The sequence below is a fragment of the Hyperoodon ampullatus genome (assembly GCF_949752795.1).
Source record: "Hyperoodon ampullatus genome assembly, chromosome: 7".
In the NCBI taxonomy this organism is placed as follows: Eukaryota; Metazoa; Chordata; class Mammalia; order Artiodactyla; family Ziphiidae; genus Hyperoodon; species Hyperoodon ampullatus.
The window spans coordinates 60,444,768-60,466,056 of record NC_136920.1 but is presented as its reverse complement, the minus strand read 5'-3'; the positions used below and the strand labels follow the sequence as shown (position 1 = coordinate 60,466,056).

Here is a 21,289-nt window from a genome sequence, read left to right as displayed (position 1 = left end):
TGCCTGGATCCTCTTTCCTCCCCACACCTTAAATGCTTCCTGAGTGAAGGACTTGTCCTTCTATCCCTTCCCTTTAACTCTTTTCCTTAGGCAGTTTCAGTCACATTCATTGTTTTAACTACAAAGCAAATGCTGCCAGACTTCTTTGAACTACAGACCCACTCATCTAACAGTTCACCCAAAGCAGAACCCGAGGTGACAGATGGGCGCCTCCTTTTCCATCAATTCCCACATTCCACTGAATACTCCACCTCCTCCTAATATTTTTCTAATACCTATTCTCACCATTCCCAAAGATTTCTTTTAGAAATCCCCAGAAACAAGAAATGCATTTTGAGGGAGAGGAGCATGACTTCTCATCCAATTCTCAAAGGGATCCATCATCCCCCAAACATCAAAAATCATTGCTAATCTCTCTTCTCCAATTCATCCCCACCCCATCAGAATGGTTTGTCTAAAATGCTAATGTAAACTGAGCATTCTCCTACTTAAAACCCTTTGATGGCCTTCAGAAAACACTATGAGCTCCTTAGAATTGCCTTTCAGGGTCCTTCCCACATAGAACCCTGCCTCCCTCTCCGGTCTTACTTCTTGCTGTTCTCAGTACTGTGGCAGATGATTCCAGTGGCTGTCACCTATCCCATATCTCTGCATGTGTTATCCCTTCTACCTGGAAAGTCCACCCCTCTTAGTCTGCCTGGTAGTCTCTGACTCATCCTTAAGACCCAGTTCAAAGTCACTTACCCTGTGACACTTCCCAGATATCAGTCTGCCTTCAGGTAGAGGGCATCACTGCCTATACCAGTGCTACCTATATCCTTTGTACATCTATCAACCTTTGCATTTATCATTCTGCACTGTGGTGCCTGTTCATAGGTCTGTCTTCTTACTTGACTGGGAGCAGATCATATATATTGAGGGGCTAGATCATATATATCCATTTTTATTTATTTATTCCCAGCATGTGGCAGAGTGCCTGACACTCAGGAAGTGCATGCTCAATTACAAATAAACAAAAGTAATAAGCAATTACAACCGTAGAGTACTTTACAATTCACACATCACATACTTTATCTCTTCATCTTCACATAATACTGATAAGGTAGACAAGGGATATATTATGGGGGTTTAGGGAGGTCTTGCCAAAGACATAAACTACAACTCACTCTTCCCTTCAGTACTGAGCACAGGCTGAGCTCCACAGAAATATCTATTAGAAATTTAGTGAACTTGATGGACTTTGTCACTGACTTTATGCTTTGCTTGTGTTTTGAAGAACTTTGCTGAGCTTGTGACTTTCCTGTGAATTTGCCTAGACACACTCTGGACAAGGCGCTTGTACCTCGTCTTCTACTTAACCTCCTCACACATCCCAAGTCAGGTAGCTTCCCATGAAAAAGTCAGTCCAATCCAAAGAAAAAAAAGAACCACAGGATTCTTTTGTTTCTGTCTACTTCATCAGTGAGAATGGCCCCGAGCTGGGTACAGTGACTTGCATACAGTGGGCAATCAATAAATACTGGTTGAATGGATAAATGAATGAGGTATCTTTAAATGGAAAAAGGAAAGAAAAATATGTTTAAGAAGGAGTTAGAGGCTTAGACTGGTAAGGAGAGGAGAACCCTGAGATGATTTTAAAGAATTGTCACTCTCCAGGCCCGAAGTCAGAAAGCAGAGTGCATGAAGTCAGAGAGCAGAGTACATCCACACTGATACACCAGGGAAAATCAGATGAGCTGCCAGAAAACTGTGGCCAGCAAAGGTAGTCTGAAATTCAAAAAAGAGAAAAAGCTACAGAGAGAGTTAGATCTCACAAGCCACAGAGCAGTGAGTTTATCAATGATTGTTGATAAAATTTATTATTTCAATCTAAAATTTATTTTTAATGGTTCTGAAACACTTAGGTGATTACTGGGTACCAGTATGGGTTCGCTAAGGATAAGACAAAACCATGCCAGAATAACCTAATATCCTTTTGGGAAAGGATTACTGAGCAACAAATTAAGACAAATGTTAAACATGTTTTTATTTCAGCAATAAATCAGAGAAAATCTCTTAAAATTTTGTGGACAGGATGAAGAAATGGAGGCTAGAAAAGAATGAAGTTTGGTGGATCTACAACTGTGACTGTTGAGTAATGCTTCTAAATTGTCCTGATCATGAGCTCCAGGGCTCTGTACTTAATAGAGTCCTGTAAACATTTTAATCAAAGACTAGCACATGAAGCACATGATGGCAGGGATCTTGTCTGTCTAACTCACCAGTACCTAGATCAGTGCCTGCTAGATAGGAGTGTGATCAATAAAATTTTGTAAAATTATTGCTGAATAAGTAAATGAATCCACAGAAAGCCTATTTGCTAACTTTGCAGATCATATAAAATAAGAAGAGATAGTTAATATTTTTATCTTTATTTCATGAGAGATATGCTAGCCTATTCCAGTATTTTTGTTGTCTACCTACCTAGCTACCTAGCATATAGGCTGGCTAGCAAAAGTTAAAAAAAATTCAGAGGAGGTTGACGAAAACAGGCAAAGAAATGGAAAGGAAGCAAGGAAGAGAGGGAAGGAGGGAGGAAGGGAGGGAGGGAGGGGAGAAGGAAGGAAAGAAAGAAAAAAGGAAATATTTAAAACATGGTTGGCAAACTACAGCCTATGGGCCAAATCCAGCCTGCTGCCAATATTTGTAAATAAAGTTTTACTGGAACACATCCACACACTCTCATTTGTGTATTGTGTTCTACGCTACAGTGGCCAAGCTGAGTAGTCACAGCTAAGATCAACTGGCCCACACACTTAAGATGTTTACTATCTGGCACTTTCCAGAAAAACTTTGTTGACCACTGATCTAGAATGTTGAATATGAGCATCAACCTGGAAAGCTGAACTATTAGAACACAAAGGTACAAAACTTGAAAGGCATGGGTGGGGACTGGTGTGACAGCAGAGGCTGGATTAGACGGCTGCACAGTTCTGAGATTCTGTGAAATCAAAAATGCTTACTGGGGCTTCCCTGGTGGCGCAGTGGTTGAGAGTCTGCCTGCCAATGCAGGGGACGCGGGTTTGTACCCCGGTCCGGGAGGATCCCACGTGCCGCGGAGCGGCTGGGCCCGTGGGCCATGGCCGCTGAGCCTGCGCGGGAGCCTGTGCTCCGCAATGGGAGAGGCTGCAGCGGTGACAGGCCTGTGTACTGCAAAAAAAAAAAAAAAGCTTACTGGACCCTGTTGGGATCCCAAGAACAGATAAGAAGGCACTCAAATAATCCCTTCCCTTCTACCTGGCCCTGCCCTCTCAGCAAATGCTCCTCCTTGCTTTTTGGTGAGAGCACCTGAATAGAAGACAGAGCTAAGGGTGGCAATGCTATGTCTGAGTGAGGAGAGGACAGCCTATAAGCTGAGTCCCCACACATCAGGCTGCACATATAGGGCAAGTTTGGTACTCATGAAATTCTCCTCTGTTGGAAACAAAGTGAACAAGATTCCCCCAGCTCAGTGGGGAATCCAAGGAGGCATAGGTCAAGGCCTGAACATGGAACTGTCAGCTGATGAGGAAAGAAAAGACTTATGAGCAGATCAGAGTTCAAATAACCACATAAAGGGCCAAGATTTAGAGAACATTCAAAAGAGCAGCTGAGGGCAGGTTGCAGCAAAGGTTCCATGGAGGATCTAGTCACAGCAAGCGAGCTTGATACAAGGAGCAGGTTCAGAGAGGTGGAGAGGCAGGGGGAGGGCAACTTCACACTGCAACTGGGTAGCAATGCTCTGATGCTCTTGACATTTCTCTCACGCTGCTGATTTGAGAAACCTTGCTGGGGCAGCAGTGACACCTCTGCCCTAGGCTACCACACCCATGTCAGTCTGGTAGCCTTGCTGACAGCTCTGAGGGCTGAGCACACTGCTTCCCTCTGCTGAACCTTCCCTCAGGTCAATGTTCTGACCCTTAGGCAATCAGCAAGGCTGTCTGTCCTCCTGGCATTACTGCCAACCCTAAAGTAGCTACTGCTCATCTGCCCTGCTGCTGGAAAGTGAGGGGAATCTCAGCCTCTGTGAGTGATCCAGGATAATGGGCGGGCAGCAGAGTCAATATGGACAAGCAAAGCTCAAACGTAAAGTATTCATCTCTGTCTGCAGTCAAAGCAACCTACCCTCTTCTCAACCCCACTTTCGAAAAACTCACCAGAGGCAATAAGGGACTAACTTGCCCAGGTACCCTTCAACGGACACGTGACCAAGCCCTGGTAGGTGCACACCGCCTCCTTCCTCTGAGAAGTCCAAGCAACCACGCACACAACACCCCAGGGAGGCACTGATGACCATCCCATTTTACAAGCACAGACAAGGTCCACTCTTTGTCCTGGGTCATTCAGTAAGTTGAGGGGCCAGTCCAGAGAGAGGATTGTATTTCACATAGAAGAGGGGAAAAAAACAGTTGAGGGACTTCTGAGGCTGAGGAAACCAGTGAGGCTGCTTTCTAGTTCTGGGGCAGGGCTGGGACAGGGTAAGTCTGCAGAAAGTAGAGGAAGAATAAATCCACATTCCACACAGTTGCCTTAATTATTTTATGGAAACCTGCTCCACTGTCCACTCATCTGAGACTCCACAGATTGAGGCACTTTTGGGAGAACACCAGTTAAAAGGTTCTTCTACCCCTCCCCCCACCCAGTTATGAAATTGGGCCTCTATTTTATTCCCCAAGACTTGAAGTGACATAAATTATAGAGCCAGAGGGGACTGTGAAGGGCATCTGTTCCAAGCCTTTTGTGCTCTCCATGAGTTCCTAGAGGATGAGGTACTTGCAGGCTCTCAACCTGAGTTGCTGGTAGAGCTGGCACAGAGCACGGCTGCCTGGAAGCCACAGGGAGGAGAGATCTCAGAACAGCAGGGTAGCCCACACTTACCTTCTAAAGAATGGATTCCCTGCTCCTTGGCAGTCTTGTAAACACTGCTGAAATCATCCCCGAGGTTTGGGTCAGCACCAGCTGCAAGCAGGACCTGCACCACACTGGAAGAAATCAAAAAGACACCAAGTGTCAAAAATAGGAAAGGCCCAGGAAGTAGACACTCAGATTCTGAGGCATGTTTGGGGACTGAATCTGCCTCTGCTCATGTGAGTGGTACAGTGGAGAGAACATGAACTTTACAAGCATCAAAGACAAGGGTAGGAAAGTTGGCTGTGAAACTTTACTGGCTGAGAGGCTCTGGACACGTTATCTAACGCCTCTCTAAGGCTCAGTGTCCACGACTATAAAATACGAAGTGTTTATTCATCAATTACTTATCAAATGCTTACTATGTTCTAGTCACTGTTCTAGGTGCTAGTGTCCATGCCCTCAAGGAGCTTACAGTCTCTTCTGGGAAGGACAACAATTTAGCATAAAATTACAGCGAAGTGTGATAAAGGCTACGATGGGAGAAGTACCATGTATGGTGGGAAACCAAGGGAGGGGATCAAGAAAGGCCTCCCAGAGGACGTAGTATTTAAGGTATTAAAGACTTGGAAGGCTGAGAAGCCAGAGCTGGGTTGGTGAAGTGGGAGGACCCAATGCATTTACAAATCTTGGAGGCAAAAGAGCACGAAGCTTCACCTGAAGAAAGCAGAATTGGGGATTTCCCTGGTGGCGCAGTGGTTAAGAATCCGCCTGCCGATGCAGGTTCCATCCCTGGTCCAGGAAGATCCCACATTCCACGGAGCAACTAAGCCCGTGCGCCAAAACTACTGAGCCTGCGCTCTAGAGCCCGTGAGCCACAACTACTGAGCCTGCGCGCCTAGAGCCTGTGCTCTGCAACAAGAGAAGCCACTGCAATAAGAAGCCCGCGCACTGCAATAAAGAGTAGCCCCCATGGACTTCCCTGGTGGCGCAGTGGATAGGAGTCCGCCTGCAAATGCAGGGGGCGTGGGTTCATGCCCTGGTCCTGAAGGATCCCACGTGCCACGGAGCGGCTGGGCCTGTGAGCCGTGGCCGCCGAGCCTGTGCGTCCGGAGCCTGTGCTCCACGACGGAAGAGGCCGCAGCGGTGAGAAGCCTGCGTACCGTGCAAAAAAAAAAAAAAAAAAAGAATAGTCCCCTGCTCGCCGCAACTAGAGAAAGCCCACGTGCAGCAACGAAGACCCAACGCAGCCAAAAAAAAAATAAAATTAAAAAAAAAAAAAGAAGGTAGAATTGGAGTAGAGGGTGTAAGGGGAAGAAAAGTGGGGAATGAGACAAGTCACTGAAGGGATTAAAAGGGAAGTGACGTGGCAACACATGCTTTTCCTCCCCACTTCAAGATATATACATTTAAAAAAATGCAAATCATATAGAAATATTAAATTGAAAAATGAAAGTCTTCCCTTATAGCCATCTCCTTAATCTAAATTCTAAGAGTAACCACTATTTATAGTTTGGTGTGTTTCCTTCCAAATCTTTGCTATTAGAAGAATCACTCCTATAGCTGTGTGAGAATGGACTGGAGGGAGTAGGACAAGAGGCAGGAGCCTCCACAGTGAGGTTAAATTAGGTGAATTTATATAGCACCAAGTACAGTGCCGGACCCAGGAATGCTCCATATATGTTAGCTTCCCTTCTATCATGTAATGTTCCTGCTAATACTTTCCTTTTTTTCCCTAATAAAAAAAGGTTCGTGTTCACTATAAAAAAAACTCAGAAGATATAGCTAATCAAAAAGAAAAAAATGTTTTAGAATATATAATATCTTTCCAGTTTTTTCAATGTATGCACATTTTTATTTACCAAAAATTGGATCATATATAAACTCTCCCTAAACACACACATACCTCACCCCTTCCATGTCTTAAATATCTGTCTATCACATTGTTTTTAATGACTGCACAGTATTCTACTAAAAGGCTAGTCTATATTTAGCTAATCCCCAATGGTAAAACAATTAGATTATTTTTAATATTTCAATAACAATCTCTATTTCCTTTGAATAAATTCCTAAGAGATGAATTTCTAGATCAAAAGTATAAGCATTTTAAAGGCTTTTGATAAATGTTACTAAATTACCTTTCAGAAAGATTGTACCAATTTTTATTTTTACTATCAAAGGAAGAAGGATGAGAGTAACCGCTGTGCCTTCCTTTCACCAAAGCTTTTTTATTATGTGTTAATCTGGACACAGAAAATGGAATCACACTGCTGTTTCAACTTGCATTTCCTTGATTACTAGTGAGGTTGGACTTAAAAAAAATGTTTAGCAATCAGTTGTGTTTCTTTTTTCATGAGTCACAATTATCAATTTTGTTTTTATTTTCAGGCATAATGTCCTTTGCCTATTTTTCTCTTAGCATGTTCATCTTTTGCTCACTGGCCTTCAAAACTATTAATGCTTTTGAAGGCATAAATGGCAAGCATTTAAAAAAATTACTCTAGGGAATTCGCTGGTGGTCCAGTGGTTAGGACTTGGCACTTTCACCGTCAGGGCCTGGTTGGGGAACTAAGATTCTGGAAGCCTTGTGGCCCAGCCAAAAATAAAAATAAATAAAAATTTAAAAATCACTCTATCATAAATATTAAAAAGCCAACCTACAATTTTAGTTTCTCTCCTTTGTTAGTTTTTCAATATCTGTAGCCAGCAGTATTGTTGGTTTTCCCTGTATCAATTGGTTTGAGTTTCATAACCTTCAACAGGCACAAGACCTGCCCAATTATTTGCTGAATGGATGAATGAATTTCAATAACTCCCATGCACACAAACACACAGTCCTCATAGGTAAGTCAAAGAACCAGAATCTATCTCCCACATAGATGAGGTTCTTCTACATCTGATCTAACATGGTCAAGTGAGCCTCCTGTGTCTATTCCCCTTACCTAAAAGGATCTTAAGAATTACTTTTTACAGGTAATTCATCTAGGATATGAATTATGATCCCAAAGAGAAATAAGAAGGGTCTCTAAGCACTTAAAATCCATGTCTAAAACTCAGATATTTAACTCACAGCAGAGTCTGTCAGATTTTCACTTGGAGACTATTTGCTCATAGTTTACACATAATTTGGATTAAGACTGGCATTAGTCTTCCTGCTTGCCAGAAGATTAAAAATTAAGAGGGTTCAAAAAGGCTGTTAGAGATGGGCAAACTAACTGCAGGCAGTGAGAAAAATATCTGATAGAGAGGGATGTAGTATGGTACAGAGGTTAAGAATGCTGGCTTTAAAATCGGAGACAATATGAGCATCAACATGAATAAAGACATTAATGGATTATCACCCATTGGGTACACTAAGATTCCAAGAGTCCGTATTGAAAATAAGTGAATAAGTCAATGGGAGAGAAAGGAAAGCTCTTCTTTGCTGTAAAATGACAAATAATACACGTAGAACAAATGATGAAATTAGAAAATCATTTTGCAATCATAATTATCAGGGATATTAAGAGTATGTAGCTCAGACTTCCCTGGTGGGACAGTGGTTGAGAACCCGCCTGCCAGTGTAGGGGACATGGGTTCGAGCCCTGGTCCAGGAAGATCCCACATGCCACGGAGCAACTGGGCCCATGCATCACAACTACTGAGCCTGTGCTCTGGAGCCTGCAAGCCACAACTACTGAAGCCCGCACGCCTGGAGCCTGTGCTCCACAACAAGAGAAGCCACTGCAATGAGAAGACCGTGCGCCGCAACGAAGAGTAGCTCCCACTTGCTGCAACTAGAGAAAACCTGTGCACAGCAATGGAGACCCAACACAGCCTGCCCAAATAAATACATACATACATACATACATAAATGCTAATGAGTACTGTGATGCTCCTAAAGAAGGTTATGGTATGCAGCACCCCCAAATTAAAAAAAAAAAAAAAAAAAAGGAGTATCTAGCTCATATGACTCTGTTAGTGTACGTAATGTGCTTGTACAGTGCCTGACATATAATAAGTGCTCAAAGAACATCAGTTATCATTACTATGTACCTGACCCTGTAGCTGGGCTGTGGGAAAGTCAAGAGAAGTTTGAACTAAGACACAAATTGGGAATACAGCATGATATTTTATAACAAGTATAGGGAGACCTGGGTTCAAATCAAAGCTCTATCATTTACTGACTGTGATCTTGGACAAGTTACTTTACCTCTGGGACTCCATTTCCTTACTGGAATAACAGATAATGATGCCTCCCTTGTAGGTTATAAGTATGTAAAACTCCACAGTGCCTGGCACATCAAAGGAGATCCACAAATATGAACTCTCTTCTCTGTGTCCATATAATCTTAGTGATAATAACACAAATCTGGGCTGAAGTGGGCTCTAGATCTATACCTAATCACCCCCAGGACTCATGTTGGCATAGCCCTGTGTTAAGAAGGCAGCTCTTGGGCTTCCCTGGTGGCTCAGTGGTTGAGAGTCTGCCTGCCGATGCAGGGGACATGGGTTTGTGCCCCGGTCCAGGAAGATCCCACATGCCGCGGAGCAGCTGGGCCCGTGAGCCATGGCCGCTGAGCCTGCGCGTCCGGAGCCTGTGCTCCACAATGGGAGAGGCCACAACAGTGAGAGGCCCGTGTACCGCAAAAAAAAAAAAAAAAAAAAAAAGAAAAAGAAGGCAGCTCTTCTAGTCATGTACCACAATGTTCATTGCACCACTATTTACAATAGCCAGGATGTGGAAGCAACCAAAAAGTCCATCGACAGATGAATGGATAAAGAAGATGTGGCACATATATACAATGGAATATTACTCAGCCATAAAAGGAAATGAAATTGAGTTATTTGTAGTGAGGTGGATGGACCTAGAGTCTGTCATACAGAGTGAAGTAAGTCAGAAAGAGAAAAACAAATACCGTATGCTAACACATATATATGGAATCTAAAAAAAAAAAAAAAGGTTCTGAAGAACCTAGGGGCAGGACAGGAATAAAGACACAGACATAGAGAATGGACTTGAGGACACAGGGAGGGGGAAGGGTAAGCTGGGACAAAGTGAGAGAGTGGCATGGACATATATACACTACCAAATGTAAAACAGATAGCTAGTGGGAAGCAGCCGCATAGCACAGCACAGGGAGATCAGCTCGGTGCTTTGTGACCACCCAGAGGGGTGGGAGGGAGACGCAAGAGGGAGGGGATATGGGGATATATGTATACGTAAGGCTGATTCACTTTGTGATACAGCAGAAACTAACACAACAATGTAAAGCAATTATACTCCAATAAAGACGTTAAAAAAAAAAAGGCAGCTCTTCTATATTCTGCACAAGTTGGCTTGTTTTAAAATCTAAGTGAGAAGGGTTTGTCGATCTAAACTCAAAGGGACATAATTTGGTTAATCCTCAGCTGCTGTGTCCAATCACCATTCAATCACACCCCCTCCCATGGCAAGCTGTCCCTCCAGGCAGCTAGTGTCACTAACTGTGCTACCTGGGCCTCTCCAGGTTCCTGAGTATTGATTCCATCTGTCCAATTTGCAGGCTGCAAGACGTGTCCAAGCAACCAAGTATGCTGCCCTTCACCCCAAAGGGCAGACAGTGGTCTGGCAGGATGGGGAGAGGAAAGTGACTAGGCTAAGCCCTGGGGCTGCTAACCCAATCAAAAGGAATGGGCAATTCACTTCACAAACTTGGAGGACAAAGAGGGTGAGCATCCAAGCTAGTGACTCATTCTGCAATTGTGGAGAAGATTCCTTTCACTTTTAATTAACTCAAAAGGCAGCAGCCCCACTGTGGGGTATACCTAGGACTAAAGGAACTGTGGCTGCTCAGTGGCCAAGAGTGGCACCAAACACCTTACCAGATAGCTAGTAAGCTTTTTTTGCCCAAGAGCTATCTCATACTTAAAAAGCATCTAATCCAGAGTTCCACAGTGATCAGGCCTTTTGGAGAAGCCAGCCCAGATCAGGCTAAAGGACTACATGACTATGGTTAGCTCTGATGATGAAAAGAACTTCATGGACCAATGGGATGTAGGAGGGCAGAAACAGAGTACGAGGCTAGCCAGGTAAGAGAAAGCTAAGGCAAGGCTGGTGAGAACAGGCTTAGCAGCATGCCAGGCCCAGGGAGTGTCAAGAAGTTCATAGTCAAAACAGAGCCAACGGCCAGAGACCAGGAAGCAGAGACGTGAGGCAGAGAGTAAAAACCCAGGTCAGATGTCAAGGACTAGAGGCAGAGGGAAACAGCAGACCGCAAAACAAGTAAGCAACCAGAAACCAAGAAACACACTGGTATCAGAGGTCAAGACAAGGCAAAAGAAGCAGACACCAGGGGCAGCAGTGAGGAGACTTCGCAAATGAAGAGATTTCTGCCTCTTTGACGTTTTTTGCTGAAGCAGACACAAATCCCCCAATTCAGAACTGTATCTGGGAGAAGGTGACGTACACAAGATGGTGAGTTGGCCCACCTGGCTGACAAGGGGACTACAGGATCTGACGGCACAAAGGGAGGCAGGTACTGCTATCCAAGGTGATCCACCAAAGGACAACTAGAGCTGCCCCTCTGTTCTGGCATTGGCATACTGGCTGTCACTTGGGAGGTTTGGGTTTAGGTATCACTATCTTAAACTGGAGTAGCTGATGCTAAATGGGCAGTGAAGTGTATGGGCTAGGCCTTCATGGTCTTAATAGCTGGGTTAAAGGGGACAGAGTACACCATCCCACTCGCTTATGTTTTTCTATAACACACTCAAAGGAACTATGCTGACTCCAGAGGTTCTCACTGGACAAAGGCTTACAAACATCAGCAATTCTCCCAGCCACCTCAGGACTTGGCCTCTGGTGGTGTATGGAAAGATATGCCTACCAATGTCAGTATCAACCTCAAAGGCGAGAGATAATCTCCAGATACCCTACTTCCAATACTAATCTGGAGAGTCAGAGAATGTCTACAGCCCAGGAGGATGGAGGTTTAGAGTTGGCCTTTAGTGACTTGGCTCTGGTAGCAGTACTTGCCTTCCTGTGTGTCCATCAGAATCTACTCTGGTCTTATCTCTGCCCAAGTGAGATGACTCACCAAAAAGACTGGGCTTTGTGAATACTGAAGGTGAAGGTTGTGAGGGATAGTATCCAGCTGACAGGTTGGCAGAGAAGCAGCAATAGGGCAGAGCTAACCAGGCCAGGGATGGGGGGCACTGCAGGCCTGGAAATCTGGCTAATCAGAAATGGTCAGGTCTTAAAGATTGGCCTTAGGTAGGGAGCAGAACTCAGGTCCAGAGCCTGAGACCTTGGTAAGAGTTACACATGTGAGTAGGAGTGGTGAGCTCTGAGCCTAAGCTGAGAGCTGTTTTCTTTCTGCTTATTTTACTGCCTGCTGATACAAGTATCTATTTTCTCAAGGGTACAGTAGGGCTAAGTAGGAGGAAGATAGCAGTCTAATAATAAGAGCTAGCATTTGTATATACTTCCTACATGCTAGGCACTATTTTAAATACTTTATATATACTAACATCTAATCTTCACAACAATCCTATGAGGGAGGTTAAACAGAAACTGAGGGATAAGTAACTTGTCTAAGGTCACTCAGCTGTAAGGAGCAGAGGTGGGATTCAAACCAGGGCAGTCTGGCTACCAAGCCCATGTCCTTATCACTCTGCTACATGGCCTCTCACTTCCCTGTGCTGACTCCCAGGTAGCTAACAGTCTGTATAAGCACTTCGCCTCAACTCAAGTTTTAGCAACAAGGCTAGGATCAGGAAGCCCAACAGAAAAATGAGGCAAGGATATGAACAGTTAATGCCCAGAGGAAAAAAACAAACAAGATGATTAAGTATATGAAGAGATCCTCAAGCTAGTGTGTGATTAGAGAAAGGAAAATTTTTAAAAATGAGATAGCATTTTATTGGGAATTTGGGATTGACATGTACACACTGCTATATTTAAAAGAGATAACCGGGCTTCCCTGGCGGCACAGTGGTTGAGAGTCCGCCTGCCGATGCAGGGTACACGGGTTCGTGCCCCGGTCTGGGAAGATCCCACATGCTGCGGAGCGGCTGGGCCCGTGAGCCATGGCCGCTGAGCCTGCGAGTCCGGAGCCTGTGCTCCGCAACGGGAGAGGCCACAACAGTGAGAGGCCCGTGTACCGCAAAAAAAAAAAAAAGAAAAAGAAAAAAGAGATAACCAACAAGGACTTACTGTAAATTAATTAATTAATTTAAAAATATGAGATAGAACTTCAAGTTAACACACTGGCAAAAAGTGAGAAAGCTGAAAAATGTCCAGTGTTGGTGAAGACATGGGGATCTCAGATTCTTCATGCACTGCCAGGGGACAGACTGATGCAGCCATTCTGGAAGCCAATCTTGTAATATTTGTCATGTTAAAGTACCTTACCCTATGACCCAGCACTTTGCTCTTCAGGATATATATCTCAGAGAGATTCTTACACAGGTCTATAGAGGGCAACACGGGAGATGTTCACCACATATTTTGTGGCAGTGGGGAGTTGCCGGCAATCAAGTGTCCATTACTGGAGGAACAGGTAAGTTAAATGTGGTAGACACATGCTATGAAACATGATGCAGCAGTCAGAAGCAACAGGCTGGATACACGTGCAGCAACATGATGAATAGATGATTTTTAAAAAGGGGTTGATTCCCTGCCACCCACTATTATTCATTAATTGAACGTGACCATCTGTTTTAAAAACTTATTCCTTCAGGGAGTCTCTCAATTGCAGAACTCTAATTCCCATGCTGATCTAGTGACCTTGGGGGCTGAAGAATTAAGGACCCAGTGAAAACAACGAATTCCCCGAAGTACACCAAAGGCCATCACATAGGGCCCTCCTACTGGTTCAACTGGTTAGTGCTCATTCACCTTCAGGGCTCCTCAGTGACATAGTCACCAACTCAACTGAGGCTTCTCTGACTCCCAGCCCAGGTCCACACCCTCTTTGCACAGAATCCAGTACCTACTCCTGTGGAAGGTGACCCTCACCATGTTATATCGTGATTGCCTGTCTACTTTTACTTGCCTTTCCCAGTAGATCACGGGGCAAGAGCCATGTCTCAACCTTCTTTCCCAGCTCCTTGCCCGGTGCCTTGGATCACAATAAGTGGTCAACAGATGCTTTCTGAATGACTGTATGAAAAAATGAAGAATGAATAAATGAAATAATTATTTTATTTGGTGAGAAATGGGGGAGAAAGGTGGAACGCAACTGTCTCAGCCCTGGCCAGCCTTCCCCCACCTGAGGGTCCGAACTGGGCTGCAGGCAGCTTAGCTGTGGAAAACTTCCATCTTCCTCTCCTGAGCACTAGGCCCTTCCTGCCCTCTACCAGGCAGTTCCCAAACAAAGCTGAGGAAAAGAACGGGAGGGTGGTCCCTAAGAAGCAGCTCCTGGGACTCACAGAACTCCCTTTGGAGCAACAGCCCCCACCAGGCAAGTTTTAACTTGCCGATCAGGTTTGTAATTAGATTAGATGTGGGAGCACACGTAGGAAGTTGGCTCACAAGGACCTTGATGAGCTCCTGCTTTCAGGACAGTGGGGTGTCACAATGCACAGGAGGACAGTTACATCGATTGGCTTTCTGCTCTTGGCTTTCTGCTCTCAGTGGCCGGAGGGGCTTTGGGTCATCACATTGTTTAGGAAAGAGGGAGGAAACCTGTGGTGTGAGCTGAGGCCTAAGCTGGGCGAGGCGCGTGTCAAAGACGGCTGGCGAGCAGCTGGAGTTGGTGAAGCAAGAAGGGCAGTGATCCCAGCTCCAGGTCATCCCCACACAATGTGGAGCTTCAGAAGAAGCTCCTCCGACTCCTCCTCTCCTCTACCCCCCACATGCAAGCACAGGGTCACTGTGTCCCAAGGAAAAGACAAAGAGTTGACCTATTCTCAACCCAGAGCACACCTCGATGAGGGGAGAAAGCAAAGAGGTCACAGGTCAGGAGGTTTGCTGGAAAGTCAAATGAGCTATGGATCATTCAGTCTACTGGTTGGTCTACAGGCGGTCGGGAAAGCGGGGTGGCCCGACCAAAGGCACTGGCCTGTGTTGAATCTAGAGGTCCTGTGGTGTGGAGGCATGAGCTTGGTGGGGGGCAGGATGGGAAGGCAGTTTTCTTTTCTTTTTTGGGGGGTGGGGTGCAGTTCTCTTTTTAAAGCCAGCTTCCTAGGGAAACAAACTAAAGATTAGGGAGGAAGCAAGGAAGGTACCTGTGTAGAAAATGTGCCCCAGTTTCCTCGAATGAGGATGTTATTTTGTTTACTTCCCTCAAAAGGTAAAGATCAATAATCATAATAAAGCAGCCACGGTGGGTTGAGCACTTTACATTTACTATTCCAGATCCTTATAACCACTTGCAATGAGGTACTAGTCAATTTTACAAATGAATAAACTGAGGCTCAGCGAGATAACAAGAGTTATCCAAGTATACACATTAAATAAGCACAGGAATCACGATTCAAATCCATGTGTCTGTCTGGGGCCAAACCCAGAGCACATTCCCCTAAACCACACTGGTTCTCACCCATCTGACCATCCATTAGTCTGTCATAATATCCCATAGTCGCTGGGCCCTTACTATGTACCTGGGACAGTGATATTTTCATATGGTCATAACAGCTAGCTGGGATAAGAGGGAGTCTGATTCAGAGGGACAAGGGTCAAAATCAGTAGAGGGCTCAGACCAGGTGAGATAATTTAGGCAAGGCTTAAGGAAGGCATGGCACGTTAAGCAGAGGGCCAAGAAATCGAGATTACCCATCACAGGATTTCCAGGACAATCCCAATTTCATATCTTTAGCCTAGTTCTAAATACACTTCCATATCTTTCAATCTGTGGTTCATAACACACAGTCGCCAAACCGATGGGGCAGTGTGGTCAAGCCCTGGTTATTAGGGATTCTTTCCACAGTATAGGCTAGACTAGGCTCTCTCTAGGCAAATGATCCGTAAGAGCATGCTGAGGCTGGTACATCTCTTAGACATACTATGCACTAGGCATTGCAGTAAGCAGTCTTACCATGCATGTTAATCATCGCAACCACCCTATGCTGAGGCAGATGCTATTATTGTTCCTACTTTGCAGATGAGGAAACAGCTGTTAAGAGGTAGAGCTAGGTTTTAAACTCAGGCCCTCTTTCCAGAGCTCTTGTTCCTCACCACTCTGCCACACACAACTAGACTGTGCTCCCCAAAGTAAGGACTGTGCCTGGCCATCTGTTCCCTTGCACATAGGCCGCAGTATGGGCCAGGAAATATTCGTTGAATCAATTCACTTCTAAGGCCTTAACACTGCACTGTTGATGCACACATTGAGTTTTCAGTCAGCTCCTGGGCTTTACTTGCTAGTATTGCTAAAGTGGGTCTCCTTGGATTTTACAGTTGGTTTTTGGTTTCAGCTGTAGACTGAAACACTTGTCCCTATTAATTTTTATCACCACAGATTTAACCATTGCTCTAGCCCACTGAGTTCTTTTTTCACATCTCCGACTCTTTCACCTAACATATCAACTACCTCTAAGGTTCATTTAATCTGCCCATTTGGTTGGCATTTATCAATGGTCTCACTAGAATCAGTGATATGACTAGTGAATAGGACAGACCCCTGTGGCTCACCAGTACAGTCTGCTTTCCAGTCTGATATCCATTCATATATAAACAATGAACCAGATCATTCACCATTCATTAGTTTGACCAAACTATTTGCCGCATCGTATTTTATTCATGTGGATATTATGAGAGACAGCCAAATACCTTGCTGCAACCCAGACACACCTACCATATTTACTGTATATTCCTGACCCACCAAGCTGGCACCCCTATTTAAATAAGCACAGAGTGGGTCTGATGTCTTTAAAGAGGAGGTGCAGGAGTGGACCATACCACAGTCCCTAGAAATGGAACACCCTTCCCCAGGCTGCTGAACTGGATGAGCACTGGATGCTCTTTACATCCCAACTGATCTTCTCCATGAAGACAGCACTGAACACAGAACCCCAGGATGGGATATAGCGTTGGAGAGGGGGGTGGGTACCCTGGGACTGTCAGTTTAGGCAAATGAGCTGACATCACTTTCCAGGGAGCAGTGTCTGGGTGGCCTGAGGTCAAGGCATGTGTCTGCCAAACTAGAAACGGGTGCATGCTGGAATTGGAATATCATTACTACGAAACAGGATTATCTTGAGCAATGATTCTAAATGGGATTAGAAATGACTCTTTGTTACTCAGAGATAATCAACCACAGCAGCGGTGGGAGAGACATCAAGCTCGGCACACTTTTCTGGGGGCATGGTGCTGGCATTCCGGGCACCTGGCCAGCACGCTCACCCGCCCTTCCTTGCTGGGAAATACTGGGAACTGTTCTTCACTAGGCAGCTGCGGCCACCTGGGACGAGAGCAAGCTCCACATCAAAATGCCCTGCTTTGGGGTCCCATGTTCTAGGCCCAGCTTCTTAGATGAAAAGGAGTGGAAAAAGAATATCCAAAGCCCTACTGCCTCTGCATCACCCATCAGATACTGGTGAGAAGCAAGTAATACCCCCACCTCCATCAAAGATAGGCTTACCTGCAGGAAATTCACTAACTTCCTGAGGTCACCAATCAGCAGCAGCAGTGTTAGTCATAATAATAATTAAGACACTACCACTACTACTATACTACTATTAACTAAAGTAGCAAACTCTTATCAAGTGCTTACTATGTGGCAGGCATTATTCTAAACACTTTACATATATTTACACATTTAAGGTAGCTCAGCTTATTATCTCCATTTTATGGCTGAGGAAACAATCACAGATAAGTGAAAGAACTTGCCAAGGTAGATGACTAGTAAGAGGAAGAGACAGCTTGGATGTGAATCCAGGTCGTCCAGCTCTAGAGCTCACAGCTCTACCACATGCTAGACAGTTACAGCCTGAGAGGACCATGGTCCGTGCTGGATAAGGCTTTCCTTTACCCTCACTGGTCTCCAGACCCTGACAGTGCCCCCTACTAACTCTGGTGCATCTCTACTTTCTTACTTTTAGGAGCCTATGCTCACAATGATGCTTATTCCAGAAATGCTGTCTTTCTACTCTCCACCTCTACCAACCAAAATCCTGTCTGTCTTTCAAGGCCCACCTCATGTGAAAGGGCCTCCTTTCATGATTAACCCCCACCCCAGCACTCTAGGCTGGTCTTCTCTGGGTACTGACCACATTCTGCCTCAATCTACCGTTAAAAGGAGGCTTGTTTTATCCCTTTTCTTTTTTTTTTTCTTTCTTTTTTTTTTTTTTGCTGTATGCGGGCCTCTCACTGCTGTGGCCTCCCCCATTGCGGAGCACAGGCTCCGGACGCACAGGCCCAGCGGCCATGGCTCACGGGCCCAGCCTCTCCGCGGCATGTGGGATCCTCCCAGACCGGGGCACGAACCCGTATCCCCTGCATCGGCAGGCGGACTCTCAACCACTGCGCCACCAGGGAAGCCCTATCCCTTTTCTGAAAGCTTTTCTGAAGACAAGTAGTTTGTCGGTTTTTAGATTTCTCAAAAAATCATCCAGCACATAGTGGGTCATCAAGAAACCCTGCCTGAATTGACTTGACTCCTGGTCTTGGCACCCCTTGATTCATTGCATGGCTTTGCTCCCTGCATCTTCCCTACCCAGGTAGTATAGTCCAGTGGACAGAATAAGGGTTTGGGGTTCAGAGGGACCTGACTTCAAATCCTGGCTCCCCCTATCACTTACTGGACAACCTTAGGCATCTCTGAGCTTCATTTTCCCTATCTGTAAAATAGGGATAATAATCCCCCCATTTTAGGATTGCAGTGAGGATTAGAGCCAACATGGGAAGTACTCGACATGGGCCTGGCACACAGAAGACACCCAATCAACCACAGCCATCATCATCACTATAGTCAGGAGATCAGATAGCACAAAGCCAGCCTCCTCGGGCCGAAGGAAGCACCACTCTGCAGCAAGCAGCCAGGCTGAGAACAGGCTGGGGACCCTGGGAAGAGACTGTAGGCCTCCAAAGCAGGATAGACCCCCATGTTGTCAGGCCCCCCGGCACCTACATTAAAGCACAGGTACTGGGGTGCTCTACCTGCTCTGCCTCTGGCCAGCCAGCAAGGAAGAAGAGCCTCCCATGGAGGCTGCCCCAGTCCAGCTGCAAGAGAAGCATCAGCTCTTTGCTCTAAGAACACCTGTGGAGCTGTCGGCCACACAGAGAGGCCAGTAAAACCTCTCCTGCAGGTCAGCGATCTGGCTTGGGCTGCTGGGTTCTTAAAGATAGTATTTAATGCCCCCCCCCCCCTTAGTAAGGTGGAGGGAAAATAAGCAAATGCTAAAAATAAATGACTGCTATGAGAGGGAATTAAATGGTCTTCAGCCAAGGATGGCGGCATTTTAAAATTAACAAAGCCCAGGTACCACATCCAGGAAGGCCTTGGCAAATGCGTGTTATCCACTCATTAGCTCAGCTCCTCAGGGACCCCAGCCAAGCAGGGAAGGCAGTGCCGGGAAGCAGTCCTTCCGATGCTGATGAAATGCACTCCGGGAGAAAAAGCAGAAGGAGGGAGGGAGACTCTTGTGGGGAATTTCAAACAGTTCTGCTGGAGCTTCCTTCTCTGCCTGGCAGTCTCACTTCTCTGAGGCAGGGGCTTTCAAGGCAACCAGCAAGCCCAAGTGGACTCAAATCTGAGCCTCCCCCCACCACCCCACTGTTTCAGGATCTTTGGTTCCTGAAGCTCCACAATGGCCATACTATTTAGGTGGTCCTCCCTGCATGGCAGTCCAGGGACAAGGAAACCAAGAATGATGTGGGATGAGAGGCAAGCTCCCAGTCCTGAACCCTGCACCTTCTCCTCGCCATAAAGAACCATATGACACTTTGTGAGCCCACTGTATACCACTCATAAGGTGAATTTATCACTATTCATCAGTAACTACTTCATGACATCACAAACCGTGTGAATCCACAAATCTTTATTCTCTACTAACAATCAGAATATATAGTACTCCTATGTAAGATACCATCAACTATAAGAATTCAAAAAATTCCAGGTGACCATAAACATTATGAATTCATTTTAACTCTAACAGGAATTCTCAGTACACCAAAGGTCACAATTAACAGTGAAAATATAGAGAGATGGTGGTTTTTTGAAAACTTTTTAAAAGTCTGTCTATTGAAGTATCATTTATGCATAGTAAAATTCATCCTTTTAAGTTGTACAGTTTGATGAGTTCTATGACCACCACTATAATCAACACTTAGAGTATTTCCATCACCCCAAAAGTTCCATTGGGCCCTTCCCCCCCCAAACCCTAGCAGCCACTAACCTGATTTCCGTCCCTATAGTACTGCCTTTTCCAGACTGTCATATAAATGGAATTATACAGCAGGTAGCTTTTCATGTCTGGCTTTAACTTAGCATAAGGCTTTAAAGATTTGACCATGTTGTTACCTGTACAAGAAGTTTGTTCTTTTTTTACTGCTGAGTAGTCCACTGTATGGATGTACCATAATTTGTCCATTCACCAGAGGATGGACATTTGGGTGACTTCAAGTTTTTGGTGATTATGAATAAAGCTACTATAAATATTTGCATACAGGTCTTATTGTAGATGTATGTTTTTATTTCTCATGGACAAATATCTAGGAGTTGGTACTGCTGGTCTGTATGATAAATGTATGTTTTACCTTTATAAGAAACTGCTGAAGTGTTTTCCAAAGTGGCTATACCATTATGCATTCCTATCAGCAGGGATGACAACTGTTCTGCATCCTTATCAGCACTTGGTATTGTCAGTTTTAAAAATGTTGGCCATTGGAATAGGTGTGTAGTGGTATCTCATTGTGGTTTTAACTTGCACTCCCCTAAATGCTGAGTATCTTTCATGTGCTTATTTGCCATCAATCTCTTCTTTGGTGAAGTGTCTGCTCAAATCTTTTGCCTATTTTTTAAAAATTGGGCTATCGGGACTTCCCTGGTGGCGCAGTGGTTAAGAATCTGCCTGCCAATGCAAGGGACATGGATTCAATCCCTGCTCTGGGAAGATCCCACGTGCCGTGGAGCAACTAAGCCCGTGCGCCACAACTACTGAGCCTGCGCTCTAGAGCCTGTGAGCCACAACTACTGAGCCCGCATGCCACAACTACTGAAGCCTACAAGCCTAGAGCCCATGCTCCACAACAACAGAAGCCACCACAATGAGAAGCCCGTGCACCACAACAAAGAGTAGCCCCCGCTCGCCGCAACTAGATAAACCTGTGCGCAGCAACGAAGACCCAACGCAGCCAAAAATAAATAAATTTATTTTTAAAAAATTGGGCTACCTTTAATTACTGATTTGTAAGAGTTCTTTATATCTTCTGGATACTATTCTTTTATCAGATGTGTTTTGACAGCTTATTTTTTGAGGAATTAGAATTAATACCATTTTTCTTCCAAACCACTATCCC

The 21,289-nt window shown here is 45.1% G+C and overlaps 1 protein-coding gene across 4 annotated transcripts in view; it reads right to left on the bottom strand.

Moving 5' to 3' along the window:
• CLPB (ClpB family mitochondrial disaggregase) overlaps positions 1-21,289 on the bottom strand; it is a gene marked incomplete at both ends in the record, with an annotated part of 164,371 nt that overhangs the window by 102,358 nt on the left and 40,724 nt on the right. For all 4 annotated transcript variants that reach the window (XM_079708849.1, XM_079708851.1, XM_079708848.1 and 1 more), the window contains one exon: positions 4,897-5,000. In XM_079708849.1, the coding sequence (XP_079564975.1) occupies positions 4,897-5,000 (104 nt within the window). The remainder of the gene's footprint in view (positions 1-4,896; positions 5,001-21,289) is intronic.